The sequence below is a fragment of the Triturus cristatus genome, chromosome 8, assembly GCF_964204655.1.
Source record: "Triturus cristatus chromosome 8, aTriCri1.1, whole genome shotgun sequence".
Classification (NCBI taxonomy): Eukaryota; Metazoa; Chordata; class Amphibia; order Caudata; family Salamandridae; genus Triturus; species Triturus cristatus.
Window position 1 is genome coordinate 472,110,240 of NC_140591.1, and position 16,830 is coordinate 472,127,069.

The 16,830-nt window shown below is 45.5% G+C and overlaps 1 protein-coding gene across 1 annotated transcript in view; it reads left to right on the forward strand.

Moving 5' to 3' along the window:
• The window catches only part of RNASEH2B (ribonuclease H2 subunit B), a 247,040-nt gene extending 231,878 nt beyond the window's left edge, over positions 1 to 15,162 (forward strand). The window contains exons 10-11 of the mRNA XM_085621944.1: positions 1,675 to 1,752; positions 15,012 to 15,162. Of these exons, the coding sequence (XP_085478070.1) occupies positions 1,675 to 1,752; positions 15,012 to 15,119 (186 nt within the window). The 3' untranslated portion in view covers positions 15,120 to 15,162. The remainder of the gene's footprint in view (positions 1 to 1,674; positions 1,753 to 15,011) is intronic.
• Positions 15,163 to 16,830: the final 1,668 nt, after the last annotated feature.

The following is a 16,830-nucleotide window of genomic DNA, read 5'->3' on the forward strand; positions in this document are numbered from 1 at the left end:
AACTGGGTCAAGGCGGAGGGCGCAAGTTTCCCCTAGCTAGTGGTTGGGGGGGGATATTGTAAACGTCCTACAGAAGATGGATGCACCCGCTGAGGTTACACAAGAGGGGGCAGAAGTCTAAACAGCTCTAATGCCACATTCAGCTATCGCTATCACAGCATCCCTGGTGGGGCGACATCTCTTAATCCCTACTCAGCCAGACCTAGCATAGGAACCTAATGCACACTACAAGCAGACAAACACCTGAGGTAACATTTTGCGGCTATAGGTCTCGAAGGTTATCCCCACCCCTTTGAGTTACTTTGTCCTCATTTTGTTGAATCCTACGCCCATTGTTCAGTGATGCATAGCCCTGCACACAGACCAGCAATGAACTACACATCACAATGCCAATTATGCGGTTACATCTCCACTCAGGTGTCCCAACGCTGTGGTCTTCGCCAACCCTGCTCGTATACACATTGGGCGCATACTATCACCGCTGTGTCCTCAATGATTGATGTACCAAAGTATTTTCTCTTCTTACACTGTGTCGCTGATCTATTGTTGTAATGCATCACTAATGTTGAAAATGACAAAGATTTAAACAAAAAAAAAATTATGAATAAAAGAACTATCCTGGGAAAATATATCTAGTGTCTTCACATTTAGAAACCAACAATTTGTAATTGCAACTGTACAGGCAGTTCCACCACTGTGTTAATTGGTGAACGAAAAGGCCTAATCTGAGCATTTAATCAGTGCAAGCAATATCTTAAATTTGTTGACTTGGAACTGAAGAGCCTTGTTTGAGAATGTGCCTTGTTTGAGAATGCATCTGTACCAGTGATTTCCTGAATTTGTTGACTGGAATTGAAGACCCTAGTCATAATATGAATCCATGTCAGCGATATCCTAAATTTGCCAAGTCTGTAATGGTAGGACATAGTCCTAATGTGCATTGGTACAGGTAATATCTTTAAATTGTAATACGGTGGAACTGAAGAGCCTAGTCTGAATAAATGTGTTTGCAGGCACAGGCACCACCGTTTGGTTTATTGGAACTGAAGAGCCTATTCTGAACACTAAGCTGATTTCCAAATGTATTTGTTTTCTGACAGAATAAGAGGTCTAGCCTACTGTAGTGTTATGTATTATTGTCAAACATTACAAAATGTTAATGTGTCGGGTGGTTTTGAGGTCTGATACTTTAACATCCTTTGTAGCCTTGCCCAACATCTTCTGGATTCTGTTGTTCAAATGTTCCAAGTACCAGCATGCATATAGAAGTTGAACCTCAGTATAAGACCAGCTGTAAAAGTTGACTACATTATCTGATTTGGTCATTACTTCTTTATGGATGTCTGCATTGCTATTTTCTGCCACAATTTTCTTTTTTATATTTTTAATAGTTTGTTTCTCTTTAAGATTTTAAATGTCATTTATGATTTCTTTCCCATTTTGGCCCATCGTATTTTGTTTCTAACCAGTTTACTCCTTGTTGAAAGTAACGCACATGAATATGCCGTGTAAATTGTTCATAATCTATGTCCCTCTTACTCTTTGCATGTGGCAAAAAAGTGAACTAGGTCCTGTGCGGACTCCATTTATCATTTATGGAAACAATTACGTTGAACGCTCACAAAAAACAAATCTAGTGTTTAACAGAGCAACTTCAACATTCTAACATTTCAGAAACGGAAAGCAGAAGGGCCAGTTGAAGCCGGTGACGACTACACAAAAGTTAATTTGGGTGATCCAAAGAGCAAAAAGGTATGTGTTTTAATTATTTGCTGAACTAGCAATCTGTCTATTTAGGCTCTCTTGCTTTTCTCAGATGGCTTAATATTGGATTTAAAGTGGTTTCACTGTCTTTGGTTTAACAAACTTTTTTTTTTTTTCAACACTTTATCCAACATCACATATGTTCTTAAAAATGCATGCAGCACTTAATTGTGTACGCTGGTTAGTGCAGTGTGGGATGCATAATGGTGCTAAAGAGATGAAGATTTCAAATATGGATTTTATATTTTTGTTGAGTGTGTGCTCAGAAATGTGTACGTTTAATTTGTATAAATTTGTTGGTGAATTTCCATAATATATTTATACAGCCTTCTATAATAGTTGAAACAGTGTCTTACAAATATCATTTGAGTTACACGAGCTGGGTGCTACACTTATCCCATAGTATGCTTAATTTTGCCAGCATCTTTCAAAACTGAGCACCCCCACCTCCTACATGGCTGGCGTAGTCGCATAAGTGTTTTATCAAAGAGAACTAGCTCTGGAGTGGGTGCTCCTAGCGTATGTTTGTTTTGGAAAGGAAACTCATTCTGTTTATAGTAAGGCCATCACTCACCAACCTAGTTGGGTGACATGCTTCATCATGGGCCCCACCCAAGGCACCGAGTGCACCTTGGGTGTGCGACGACGTCTGGATACAGCGGAGCTGGTATTGTGCCGTGAGAGTGCAGTGAAAGGAAGTGAGAGAATGTTAAAAAAGCTGTCCTAAGGGTCCCTGGGATAAAAAATGACAGTCATAATGAGTGGGCCCTTGGCAGTTAATAAAAACGAGAGTCGGATATTTAAGGAGATCTTAAGGTAACTCCAATATCCTAGTCGGTCAACATGTTTCAGCCATGCCCTCTTAGTGGTATGGCTTTCTTCAGGACCTATGTGTAGTGCAAAGTGAGTGGTCTAAAAACGTGTTGTTAAAAGACATATATGTGACACGCGCTAAGGTGTGATATGTGTTAGAGGAGAATTTCCTCTTGTGGCGCTTTCTCAGACAATATCCGGAAAGTGCCCCATGAGTTCCATGTGGGGGCCCGACCTGTAGTCACACTTTCATCAATGTCTAGGACCCTTCTCGGTACCTGCTTCAGCTGCCACTGGCTACTGGCGGCTGAAGCAACCCTCTGTTTGTTCGTTCCAGGCCGTCAAGATCTTTGTCCATTTTTGCGGGCATCCTCTCGCCTCATAAATGACCCTCTCCATCTGCATGCAGCAGTCCATATCAGTCTCCCATTCGTGGATTTCGGGTGCCACCTCCCCTTTCCATGTTCTCACTATATTGCGTTTAGCGACCACATTTCCCAAGGGAAGCTGTCAAGTCAGTGGCCTCCCATACATTTAGGAGGCACAGCCGAGCGTCGACCTCCATTGATTTCCCACAAATCTCCCTCATTTTTGTTGTCACTTTCTCCCAATATAGGTGCACTATCGGGCAATCCCACCACTGGTGAAAATACATCCCTTCTTGGCACATCCTCTAGAGCACAGAGGGGAGCTCTGTATCACCATTTTTACCAATCTCACACTAGTATAGTACACTTGATTCAAGAGTTTAAGCTGGATCAATTTAAACCTAGATCGAACAGCCACTTCTCGGGGGGGGGGGGGAGATACCAATGCCTCCTGCCATTCCTCGTCATCTAAGTCGCCACCATCCTCCACCCAACTAGCTCGGGCTTCCTCCAGTGCATCTGGGGTATTATTTAAAATCTTTTTATAAGTCAAGGAGATAGCTTTGTCTTTGAGATAATCGTCAAGGAGTCTATCCTCCAGTGGCGAGGCGGCTGGTAGGACTGTATCCTTGGGAATAGCCCTGTGCAACGCACTTCTGACCTGAAGGTATCTAAAGGTTTCCCTCTCATGCAACTCATAGTCTCTCTGTAGGGTGCTAAAGGGGACTACCTTACCTCACACCCAGAAATCTCCAACCCTTTCGAGCCCAATCGGGTCACATTTATCAAACCCAGCACACCTTGCCAGATAGCACTGACTTTTAATAAAGAGCTTGAACCAGCCGAAGAAGATTATCACTAAAACTCAGTCAAGAGTGTACCATAAAAAAGGGCAACTGGCTAGATCAGTCGCCTTCCATCTGCCATAGCAGCAAATGATCAAGAGTAACCTTTCTCTCATGCAAGATGAACTCTTTCCAACATACAAGTATGTTGATTAAGATCTCTGCCCGTACTTGGCCTTGTAAAGTTGGGATGTCAAATTGTCTATACACTTCAAAAGGATGTTTACCCATATTTTAGACAAGATTTTAATGCCTACATTAAGTAGACCTAATGGCTGATGAGTGCTGTAGTGTTTAGGAATTTTATCCACATTGTAAAACATTGTAATCCTTGTACCACACCATTACAAGAGTGAATGCTTCTTCACAAATGCAGCAAAACCGTAACTCCATGTTCAAACACTAATTTGTAAACTTCAGGAAGGATACGCACCATTCTTATGACAGTGCATAGATATTTATTAATTTTCCTCTTTTGTCCCGCAACCCTGAGTACATCTGAAATCGCTATGCGTTCGGGGATGAGATATTCTGTTTCATGGAGAATTAATCTGTCCAAAATATGTTCCATCTTAGCCGCTTGTTTTGTGGATCATTGAGATACAAAGATAAATATTCTGGAATTCTTACAGAAAGAGTTTTACTTCGAAAATGTGAATTTTCTTTTTTTAAATTCTTATTTCAAAAAGCCCGAGAATGTAAGCCAATTGCTCACTCTGTATTGTAGCTTGCATATTCCATTTGTTTATATTAAATACGTTTTCTGGTACTAATGGCCTCTTCATGGTGCTTAAGATAGCTGTCAGTTTGCGTGCATGAGTGGGTGACATAATGGTAAATTACTCTGTTCGAGGCATGTGGGCTGCTGAATTCATATCTGTGCATAGATCGCCGCCTAGTGTTGGGTCCGGATGTTTGCACGTTGTTGTCCTGGAAGAGTCTTCGAAGTATCCTGGGATAGGTGACTCCTCCCCTGGACTACAGTGCGCATGGGCATCCTCTCCATCCTCAGATTGTTTTTTTCCGCCATTGGGTTCGGATGTGCTTATCTTGACTCAAGTTAGGAAAAACTTTTTCCAGGCCAAAAGGCCTTTAGTTCGCGTCGGTACTGTTCCCGATCGGTATCGATAGTATCTTTGTTAGTTTACTAACTTCCAGAACCAACTTTTTCGCATCTTACCCGACCATCGACCCGTCATCGACGATGGAATCGAGGACACCATTCAAGCGGTGTCCTGTATGCAATGCGAAATATCCCCATGTCGACGTCCACCCGGTGTGCAACAAATGCCTTTCACCGGACCACGACGAGTCTACATGTATGGCCTGTGCCCGATTCCGATCCAAGAAGACTCTCCGGAATCGACGAGCAGCGAGACTCGAAGCGCAGCAAGCGGCACCGGCCCCGACCAACATCTTCAGCGCCGAGGACGAAGATGTCGAAGACGTGGAGAACCTACCCTCCAGCTCCGCTTCCGAACACGACTCCGCATCGGAGGACGTCGAAGAACAACTCTTTCACAGAGATGAAGCCGACACCGAGGTAGGAGACTACAATGAGGCCTTAGGGGCCGAAGAGTGTAGCTCCGGTGACGAGCAAGGCCTACCCGTACAGACTGAGGATATCCCAGTGCGCCAGTCTATGGCCCCGGTCGAGGGATCGCCTTCGGGCCTTACCCAAGACCTATCCCGCAGTTCTTCGGCCCCGCCCTCTGGCCCGGCCTCGGACATTCAGCGGCAGCCATTACTACCCAAAACGGCTGGTTTCCCTTCAGCGAAACCGAAAGCTGTATTGGTTCACCAGAAACCGAAACCAAAAGTGACGCTGGTCGGATCGAGGCCCACCACACCTTCGACGCCAGCAAAACCCGTCGGCAACGACCGCACCAAACGAGACTTCGGTGCCGAGCTTGCAGCAGCCGACGTCGGCGCCGACACACGGAAAAAGACCTTCGGTGCCACCAAACCTACTCGGCTCCCGGCACCGAAACAATCGGCTCCGACCCCAAAGGTCAAACTGCCTGCTGCGTCTCATACCGCTTCGACAGCACCACCAAAGGCACACGCATCAACGACGTCGACGGCCACTACCGCTCCTCGACTCGATGACCCACTGGCGCCGAAGAAGTCCACGCCCGCCTCTACAGAACCGGTCGGCGCAAAAGAATCGATGGCGCTCCAGGTGCGGCCCGTTGCTGCGCAACGCATCAAACAAAAAGCAGTCCTCCAGGACACGTCAGGCTCCGAGCCGATAAAAGCTCCAACAGCCTCTTCGGCACCAGCCAACATTACTTTTGGCCTGCCGCCATCCACAGCCCCAAAACTGTTCCAAATCAGAGCACGGGTCACCCACACCACGATCACGCCTGCCGAACGCTCTCCTGCAGACACGTCTCCATCACACATCATCGACGCCGACACCGGCAGGATGATGCTCCACAAGAGGAGAATAACTTCCGAGCCAGCTTTGGACTCCTACCGGATCCCGCTTAAGAAAAAGCTGCCAGTGGCTTCGGAACCAGTTCTTTACGAACCTCTCCATTCCTCTTACCAAGATCCACAGTCCTTCTCTCCCACACACTCCGAAACAGACGTTTTGGAGGACTACTTCGGTGACCACGTCCCCTACCCCGGAGAGATGGACCCTGAAGGCCAACAGGACCCTGACCAAGCTTGGGATGACCCTGTGGACTCTGGTGCACCTATGGATACACAGGACCCGCAACTCTATGGAGCAAAAACGTCTCCCACAGAGGACACTGCCGCATTCAACGCCCTCATTGAACGTGCTGCGGCCAATCATGGTGTGCAACTCCACTCTGACACCATCGAGGACGACTTTCTCATGGATACTTTCGCATCCTCAGAAAGGAATATAAAAACTCTACCCATGTTGAAGGGTGTCCTCAAACCAGCAAAGGACATCTTCAAAGAACCCACCAGGGCAAGAGTAATAAACCCCAGGATCGACAAAAAATACAGATCGGCGCCTGGGGACCCTACCTACATTAAAGGCCAGTTACCTCTGGATTCCATAGTGGTTGCGAATGCTCGCAAACGGGAACACTCGCAAACAACAGGTGATGCTCCTCCCCCGGAAAAAGAATCCAAGGTGCTAGAGACCTCCGGCAAACGGGTTGCGGCCCAGGCAGCTAACGTATGGCGCATTGTCAATACTCAGGCGCTCCTCGCTCGCTACGATCGAGCACACTACGACACATTAGAACAATTACTCCAACATCTCCCTGACCAATACAAAGAGGGAGCAGAGATCCTCATCATAGAGGGACAACTCCTCACAAACGCATCCATTAAGTGTGCACTGGATGCCGCGGATACAGCTGCCAGAGCCATAAACATTAGCGTCATGTTGCGACGACACGCCTGGTTACGAATCTCCGGATTCAAACCTGAAGTGCAAAATAACATCCTCAACCAGCCTGTCAACCCCGACTACTTATTCGGGCCAGAGGTTGACACCACCCTAGAGAAAATAAAAAAGGACACGGACACTGCAAAGTCCATGGGGGCTCTCCAAACACAATCCTTTCGGAGCGGCTCCTTTCGTCGCCCCGGAAATAGAGGAGCAGGTAGAGGACAGGGGTCACAGCAAACATACAACAAGGGAAACGCACAAAGCTCCTACGATAAAAACACCCGGGGTGGTTATCGTGGCTCAAGCACAAAAGGCAGAGGACGGGGATACGGCAACAGCAGGTCCTCCCCCAAGAACAAACAGTGATGCCCTCTCCCTTCCTCCCGACCACATAACACCTGTCGGGGGAAGGCTACAAAGGTTCCTGTCCACGTGGAACTCCATCACCACGGACAGGTGGGTCAAAGATATTATCAAACACGGTTACAGCCTAGAATTAACCTCGACTCCACCCACAATACCTCCAAAACACCGTCCTATGTCCTCAGAGCACTTAACGCTCTTACAGCAGGAAGTGCTAAGTATGCTACTAAAAGGCGCAATAGAGGTCGTACCCGTCCACGAGCAAGGTACAGGGGTGTACTCCCTGTACTTTTTAATACCAAAAAAGGACGGGTCACTCAGACCTATACATTCTCTCCGAGCATTTTCACATGCTCACTTTACAGCAAGTCCTCCCGCTGCTCAAAAAGGGAGACTTCCTGGCCACACTGGACCTCAAAGATGCGTATTTCCACATACCCATTCACCCCTCACACGAAAAATACCTCAGGTTCACTGTTCATGGGCAGCACTACCAATTCAAAGTCCTTCCCTTCGGCGTGACAACAGCACCCAGAGTTTTCACAAAGTGCCTAGCTACTGTGGCTGCACATCTACGGAGGCAGCACATACACATCTACCCTTACCTGGACGACTGGCTTGTTCAAGCAAAGTCAGCCCAGCAATGTGCCAGCCACATGTCCCGTACCATTTACCTCCTTCACAGTCTGGGGTTCTCACTAAATTACCCAAAATCCCATCTCCAACCCGCACACGTACAACAGTACCTAGGTGCGACTATAGACACTCTGGCGTCCACAGCTCAGCCAAATTTAGTGAGAATCAACAGCATGCAAATGCTGATTTCCAAGTTCAAACCACAACACTCCCTTCCCGCGCGAGTGTTCATGCAGTTGATAGGCATGATGGCCTCCTGCATTTTCATAGTCCCACACGCGAGACTACATATGCGCCCGCTTCAGGAGTGCTTAGCACGTCAGTGGAATCAAGCTCAAGGACAGTTGAAAGACCTAGTGTTGGTGAGCGGTCGGGCATACAACTCTCTGCATTGGTGGAATCCACAAAACCTTTGCAAGGGCCGACCGTTCCAAGAGCCTGTTCCACAAATAATACTGACAGCGGACGCGTCTCTCCAGGGATGGGGAGCTCATGTACTCAATTACACAGTGCAGGGACTATGGACAACACAACAGAAGAAGATGCACATCAACCTTCTGGAACTGATGGCAATCTTCCTGGCAATGAAAGCATTCAAAGTACACTTGTGCAACAAAGTCGTGTTGGTCCGGACGGACAACATGACCGCCATGTACTACATACAGAAACAGGGAGGAACACACTCTCCACAGTTGTCTCATCTGGCTCAGAGCATGTGGAAGTGGGCCATTCAGAGGAACATGTTCCTCATGGCGGATCACCTCCCCGGCAAGGACAACCAGATGGCGGATCTGCTCAGCAGACACAGCCACCAAATGCACGAGTGGGAGTTACACCCATCAGTACTCCAACCGTACTAACAGCAATGGGGTCATCCAGAGATAGACCTATTCACCACAAGCGAAAACGCAAAATGCCAAAGCTTTGCCGCCAGGTTCCCACATCCACAATCGCAGGGCAATGCGATATGGATGAACTGGTCCGGCAGATTTGCGTACGCTTTTCCCCCAGCGCCGTTGATACCGCTGGTGGCTCGCAAACTCAGACAACACTCCCTGACACTCGTCCTGGTTGCTCCAACGTGGGCACGCCAGCCATGGTACACCACTTTTCTCGAACTTTCCGTGGTGCCGCATCAAAGGCTGCGGATCAAACCCGCGCATTTGACGCAGAACCATGGAGAGATTCAGCACCCAGATCCTCAACAGCTGAACCTGGCGATCTGGCTCCTGAAGTCCTAGAGTTTGGCTACCTAAACCTGCCACCTGACTGTATGGACATCATCAAGGAAGCTAGAAGGCCCACTACCAGAGCTTGCTATGCAGCCAAATGGAAAAGGTTCGTCATTTATTGCACCAATAATGACATTAACCCGCTAGACGCATCCATCCAAAACATAATTTGTTACCTCTTACACCTATACCGATGCAATCTGGCGTACACCTCTATACGTGTCCATTTGACCGCAATATCAGCCTATCTCCAGAACAGGCAGCACCTCTCTTTATTCAAGGTGCCTGCCATCAAAGCATTCTTGGAAGGACTCAAACGAGTAATTCCTCCAAGCCACCCACCGGCTCCAATGTGGAACCTTAACTTGGTCCTCACACGCCTGATGGGTCCACCCTTTGAACCTCTACACTCATGCGAGATTCAATTCCTTACCTGGAAAGTCGCTTTCCTAGTAGCGATCACTTCTTTAAGAAGAGTTAGTGAACTCCAGGCACTAACCGTTCAAGAGCCATTTATACAGGTTCACGCCAACAGGGTCGTACTACGTACCAACCCCAAATTCATGCCCAAGGTGATATCGCAGTTCCACATGAATCAAACTATTGAACTGCCTGTTTTCTTTCAAAACCCACAAACTGTCGCAGAAAGAGCACTCCATACACTAGATGTGAAGAGAGCCCTCATGTACTATATCGACAGAACTAAGATCTTTAGGAAGACAAAACAACTTTTCGTTGCCTTTGCCCCACACCACAAAGGTAACGCTATCTCCAAAGCAGGTATAGCCAGATGGATCGTTAAATGTATTCAAATTTGCTATCAAAAGGCTAAACGCACATGAACGATTCCACCACGAGCCCATTCAACACGTAAGTTAGGGGCCTCCATGGCTTTCCTAGGAAACATCCCTTTGCATGATATATGTAGAGCAGCCACCTGGTCCACTACACACACATTTACCAAACACTATTGTGTGGATGTGCAATCAAAACAGCAGGCAGCTGTAGGACAGGCTGTTCTCAGAACTCTTTTTCAGACCGCTGCAGCTGGCACTGGTAGCCGCCGCTAATAGGAGGTACTGCTATATATTCTATGCACAGATATGAATTCAGCAGCCCACATGCCTCGAACTGAATATGCTACTTACCAGTATGCATCTGTTCTTGGCATGTAGGGCTGCTGACATTCATATCGCCCTCCCTCCTCCCCGGCGCCTGTAACAGCTGCAGCTCTCAGAATTACTGTAAGCATGGTCATCACTTTCTGTATCTACTCCATCACTGCCACAATGGCGAAAAACAATCTGAGGATGGAGAGGATGCCCATGCGCACTGTAGTCCAGGGGAGGAGTCACCTATCCCAGGATACTTCGAAGACTCTTCCAGGACAACAACGTGCAAACATCCGGACCCAACACTAGGCGGCGATCTATGCACAGATATGAATGTCAGCAGCCCTACATGCCAAGAACAGATGCATACTGGTAAGTAGCATATTCAATTTAATGTATGTTGCGTGTGTTCCTTTTTGCACAGTAAATTTGTTTCTAAGCAAGTATAAATGTTTCTTCTATCTCGGTGTCTGGCATTATATGGAGTGGTAACCTCCCATATATATGCTTTAGAGCATTCCCACAGAATAAGAGGATCATAGAAAGAAGCATTAGCCTCCGAGTATTTCTAACTCTGGTCATTTAGGTAGGGCTTGAATTAGGGGTCACTAAATAATGCTTTACTCCTTGCTCATCTATAAACAAGAGGTGGAAAAGGGAAACTGAAAATAAGACCAAGAGAAGAATGAGTCCAGCAGAGTGGTAACATGGAGCCCAAACATTTGTAACCAAGTACCGCAAATAGCAGTACTGGGTTGATTCTTGAGAAGCTCTTGTCGCAGTGCAAAAGAAACTTTGTGTGCTTATTATACATAGGTTTTATTTGTAGAACTGAGACATGTTAAATCCTAAGAAAGGGCATAATTGATCCCGGGAAGCATAGTGTGTTCCTAATAGAAATGGAACGTTTATGGAAATAATTTTTGTTTTGTGACAAAATAAGAAATTCCTACAGAATTTTCGAATACACAGCAAAACTAACCGATTTGGTTTGAGATTCTGTAGAAAGTCCCTTTTGCTCTTTCAAATCATTGTTTGAAAATTCAGTTAACCCTTTAGCTGCTGTATTTGCTTGATGCTCTAATCGATCAAAAACATTTCCAACCCCTGTTTTAATTGTATTGTACATGCAGGCTTTGTGGCTCCTTACTGCCAAAGGTTAAAGTGTATTACAAAAGTATAATAAAGGGCTAAGGCTTCCGGGCAGCCCAGCAGAGTAAGTATTCCTTTTATGTCAAAAGAGTACATGTTGCCGTGCATAATGCTGCAGCTCACATAGCCGAAAGCAGGGTTCAGTTATCTAGCTTTATGGAAATTAGTACAAGCCCTGATTTGGAATGGGAACCCTGCACATGCCTGCAATTGTAGCCTGCAGTATTTCTTCTATTCACTATTTTTGTGTCTGATTCCGAAAGCACTACTGCACCCACCTCCCCAAATATCTAAGGGTATAAAGAAGCCCCTCAGAAGATGGTTGACCATTATGTGCTCAAAGCACCAAATATGGAGTGGATGTGGGGATATTTGACAATATGACTGTCTTGTCCCAGTTTTACGCAGACTCTTTCAGCTCAAAGAAAAGATCCATCTATTTCTATTCTATTTCTACATTTTTGTGAAGGGAGTGCTGCAGCAGGAGCAGAGTAGAATATCTCTTGTTTTATGATCAGCAGGCCTGCCAAGTATCGCGCAACGGACGTGACTCCAACGCATTTCAGTGTGGTGTTCCGCATCACCGCACTGAAATGCATTGTCACGCATTTTCAAATGGTACTGTATCTGCTGTACCAGCCGTGCTACCCAGACTGCTAGCGCGCGCCGGTGTTCCGTCGTTTTCCACTCCCCGTCTGTATGTGCTCTCCCCTTGCTTTTGCGCATGCATGGCATCGTACGCATGCCTACTATGGAATTTGATGTATTTTTAAGCTCCCCTTGTTTGTCCGTTTACTACGCAATTTTTCATTAATTTTGAAGCTCTCCGCGGCAGCAGTACTTGCAGTACTTTTTCGATATTTGCTTCTGGTTTGCGGGCACCGTCGCAAGTATGGCACTCGCAGCAGTGTCTGCCTGCTCATCGGACCTTCATCTTGTGAGCCCATAGTGAATTCAATTAATCATGATTACCGAGCTCACGTCATGGAGTCTATGACCGGCAGTTGCAGAGGCCTCCCAGGACAGTCTGTCACTGGAGTGCAGCAGACTCTGAAAACAGCCCTGGACTAAGGAAGGAGGCGGGCGGCTAACAAGTACAACTCTTAAGTACCAGCCATCCGAGTTTTGAATCGCACCATGCTGCTGCAGTGCTGAGAACTTTAAACCCGTTTCAATTACAGTTGTTCCCGGTTTATGAGCTCTAGTTTCCGTGTTTTCAAAACATTTGCCTCCGATATTCTTTGTCTGTTTTTGCTCTTACAGTGCAAACCTGCACCAAAGAAGCGCTTTAAAGTAGCACCTGTCACGTGGCATGGGACACAATCAGTTTTTAGGGCCAGGGCAGATTGGGCGATTTGGCCATAATTACTGAATATTTTACAGGTCCATCCTCATGGGCGCATTGTACAGACTGGGTCATGATGCCAAGGCCTTAAGATTCGGACACCTTAAGGTGCTTTGCTCTGGGCTGATAAGTAGAGTTGCGATGCTACAGGTAAACAAAAAGATGAAATATGTAAATAAGAAAGTTTGGGAGGAGAAAGGTTTTTATCAATGTGCTTGTTATCGTGTTACAACGTCTACAGTCGGTAATTTGCAAGCTCTATGAAAGGCTTCAATCAGTCCGAGTTTCTGTTGCATATACCTTGCCACAAATTTGAGGTGAGTAAAATCTGCATAGATGATAACAGACCCTACTCGGGCCGGAGACTACTGATTTGTGAAGCCAAAATGGCTTCATTGTACTAAATGTCTCCTGCCTACAATGCCTCTGCTTTAACATGGGAGTGCTGGCTCACAGGTATGTGTGTACACATTTAGAGATAATCCTGTGTGTGTATTGTTGTACACGGGATGCCAAGTGTGCAGGTGCACATTCACAAGATACAGAGAAGGTGCAGGTTTCGTGGTAATCTCATATGTGCAGCGATGTCAGGAGTACGAGTGCAAATTCCTCGATAATCTCAGGTGTGTAGACTTCGATGCACAGATTTTTGTTTGAGTACATATAAATTAGAGAATGTAAATTCGGTGCATTGCAGGTGAATGAGCGCAGATTACGAGTGCAGACAGTGAGTCCGCCGCTGCAAGTAGCATGTGAGCAGAGTTGACTGACAGCGGCGACTCCGAGTACACTTTAGTTTTCACCATATAACACTTTGCCCCCCTCGCCCAGCCAACAGTGAAATGCCGCTCTGTGTGCCGCCAGTTTGCTGCCTGTCCTTACGGTGAACATTGGGAGAGCAGACTATCTTTTACAGTCCTCTCTGCTGAGGCAGGATCGCAAAAGATCTGACTGCCTCCGGTACCGAGCTCAAAGACTGCCAACCTTTCACTGTTTAAAAATAGGCCCTCTCGAACTCCAGAGGAGGAGGGAGGTTGTAATTTCTGATATTTATTTTTCCCTCATCTTCTTTGCTTGATTTTGCTCGCGAGAAAGTGTCACTCATAATTTTTGAAATGTCACTGAAATACAGTGAAATTATGAAAATGTCACACTTGGCAATCTGAAACCTTGGCAGCTATGAGGCCCTCATGAACTCCAAAGGAGGAGGGAGGTTTTAATTTCTGATATTTATTTTTCCCTCATCTTCTTTGCTTGATTTTGCTCGCGAGAAAGTGTCACTCATAGTTTTTGAAATGTCACTGAAATACAGTGAAATGATGAAAATGTCACACATAGCAATCTGAAACCTTGGCAGCTATGTATCAGATTGCCTCAGAGTTTTGGGAGAACAGATAAAAACAGTGGCAGTGTCATCTTTTTGTAACAATTTGCAGGCAATCGTTAGTGCAAATCTGTGAATCCTACGATTTGCAACGGTAGTTTTATGTTAACGGTTTTGCAAAAACTCCTAGGGCACTGCATGGAAATCTACTCCAGACATGGATTTTCATGCTTGTGCATAAACTAGTCTTTTTTTTTTTTTGTTGCATTAAATCTGTGAATTGGCATGGGGGGGTGAGTTGGGGGGGTTTGGTATGGTGGTGGGAGGGTTGTGTGAGAAGAACAGGGTGTGTGTGTACACACAGATTATCGGAAGTGTGCACTGCTGCTGTTATTCATCCTATATTAGTTAAGCTTGAAGAAAATCTTTGTTCTATGCTAAAGCCAAACGTATTTCAATCCGTCATTGTTTTAAACTGCGGTCTACCTTAGCGTTGTATTGAGTAAATCCATTGGTTTATACTCTGTGGGGACCAAGCAATAGATAAATCACGAAAAACAAGTTCTTACTTCAGGTTAAAGGGAATGTATGAATCTACATTTGCCAGGCTAAGGAATTTATTTGAGTATGGGTGTGAGAAACATGTGCCCTGAACATTTTTTTCTTTTTTTTTTTTTACAGTCAAACGGCAAGATGACCGCAGCTCAGAAATCGTTGGCCAAAGTAGACAAGAGTGGAATGAAAAGCATATCTTCATTTTTTAGCCCTAAGAGCAAAGTAACAAAATAAGTATTAAAAATATTTTAGTATAATAAAGATAATTTTGTCATTACATTGGTGTCTTGCCGGTTTATTGGTTAAACAGATCAGTAGTGGTGTGATTTCGGGTGCTCCTAAAACCTTGGTTTACATTGAAAATTAGTAGTAGAACAATTTTGTATCAATGATTCGGTATAGTTTTGCAAAGTAAATGTTTTGCCTATTTCTGATATATAATTCGCAAATCAAAGAATATTTGTGATTAATAGACTGATTTTTGTCCTATCTCAAAAAAAATGTATGCCTTGCTTTTACGTAATGTTATTTACATCAGTTCTAAACAATGTACGTAACAGGGGGTGATCTTACCCATTTTAATTTACTCAAAAGGCACTCCTGTTATCCCTGTCTCAATAACGAAAGGCTGAGCTAGCCTAGCAGAAATTTCATTTGTGCAACAAAGGTCTTTGAGATGTCAACAGTGAGTACCTCATTCACTCCCCAATCTCGCCTCCGCAAATGGCTTAATGGAAACTGTTGATTGGAGGGGGAATTTTGAATGGGGAGGGCAGGATAACTCGTCTGACCCAATTGTCTGAAGCATATGGAAATGCATTAATTGGATGTGCAATATTCACAACATATAGGATATGAAAGTATTTTTTTCTTTTCATTATCTCACTTGCACCAGACAAAACAGATTAATTTTATCAACCTCTTCTGGTATTGGTCTTGTTGGTTATGCAAAAAAAAATGCTTATATAAGAAGCTGCCTCTTTGATCTTAAATACCAATCCATAACATACCTCATTAAGTGACAGTGTATATACATTTTTACAAATTCAAGCAAAATGTTACTCGCATAAGACATTCCACTACTGTCACTTCAAGTGGCAATCTTTGAAACGTATTGTTCGTAGCGTGTGTTGCTGTAGGTACACATGCTCTGCATAATCCTGCCTTCTATTGTTGGGGCTTGGATGTTTGTAAGCAGATTTTATTAGAAGTCTTTCAGTTCATGAGAGATAGAGTGACTCCTCCCTTAGCTGGCAAAGCACATAGGCACCCACTCCATGTTAGATTGGTTTTTCCCTCCTTAGTGTTCGGATGCGCACAGCCGGGGCTGAGAATTCAGGGCATTTGGTTTTTTCTCTCTATTTGGGCCCAACCAGTCTATTCCTTGAATCCGAAATCTGGAAAACAACCTCCATTGCTTTCTTCTCCAACTATTACCTTCCGGAGGCCGATCGCATTGACTTAGTGCGCCATAGGACCTTGGCAGGGCCTCGTGCCTCTTGCCCTTGATGACATTCAACATCCTTTTCGGGAAAGATTGTACACAGGGTGATAGAACCGACACTCTTTCAAAACTCTTCACAGTGTTAAATGAAGTTTCCCTGGCCCGACCACCACTAGGCTTGTTAACCTTAACTGTCTCCTGACCACAACATTATCACAAGCGAGGCCTGCGTGACCTTCTGTTAGAAGAAGATGCTTCAATATCGTCTGGAGAGATGTGGTCACAACGCAAGATGCGGAGAAAGGCCTATGAGGACACCACCCCCCCATCAATACAGAGGCCATCTTCTCTTACGGCTTTAACTCTGAGCTCAAAGATCTTCAGACTCCCAGTGACTCCACGCCTTCGGGACCCCTGAATGGAGACCTTGGTGCAGAGTGAGAGTATGGCTGGAGACGAATCGCACTTCAGGCCTCCCAAAAAGCTGTGTTTCAAGGCAGA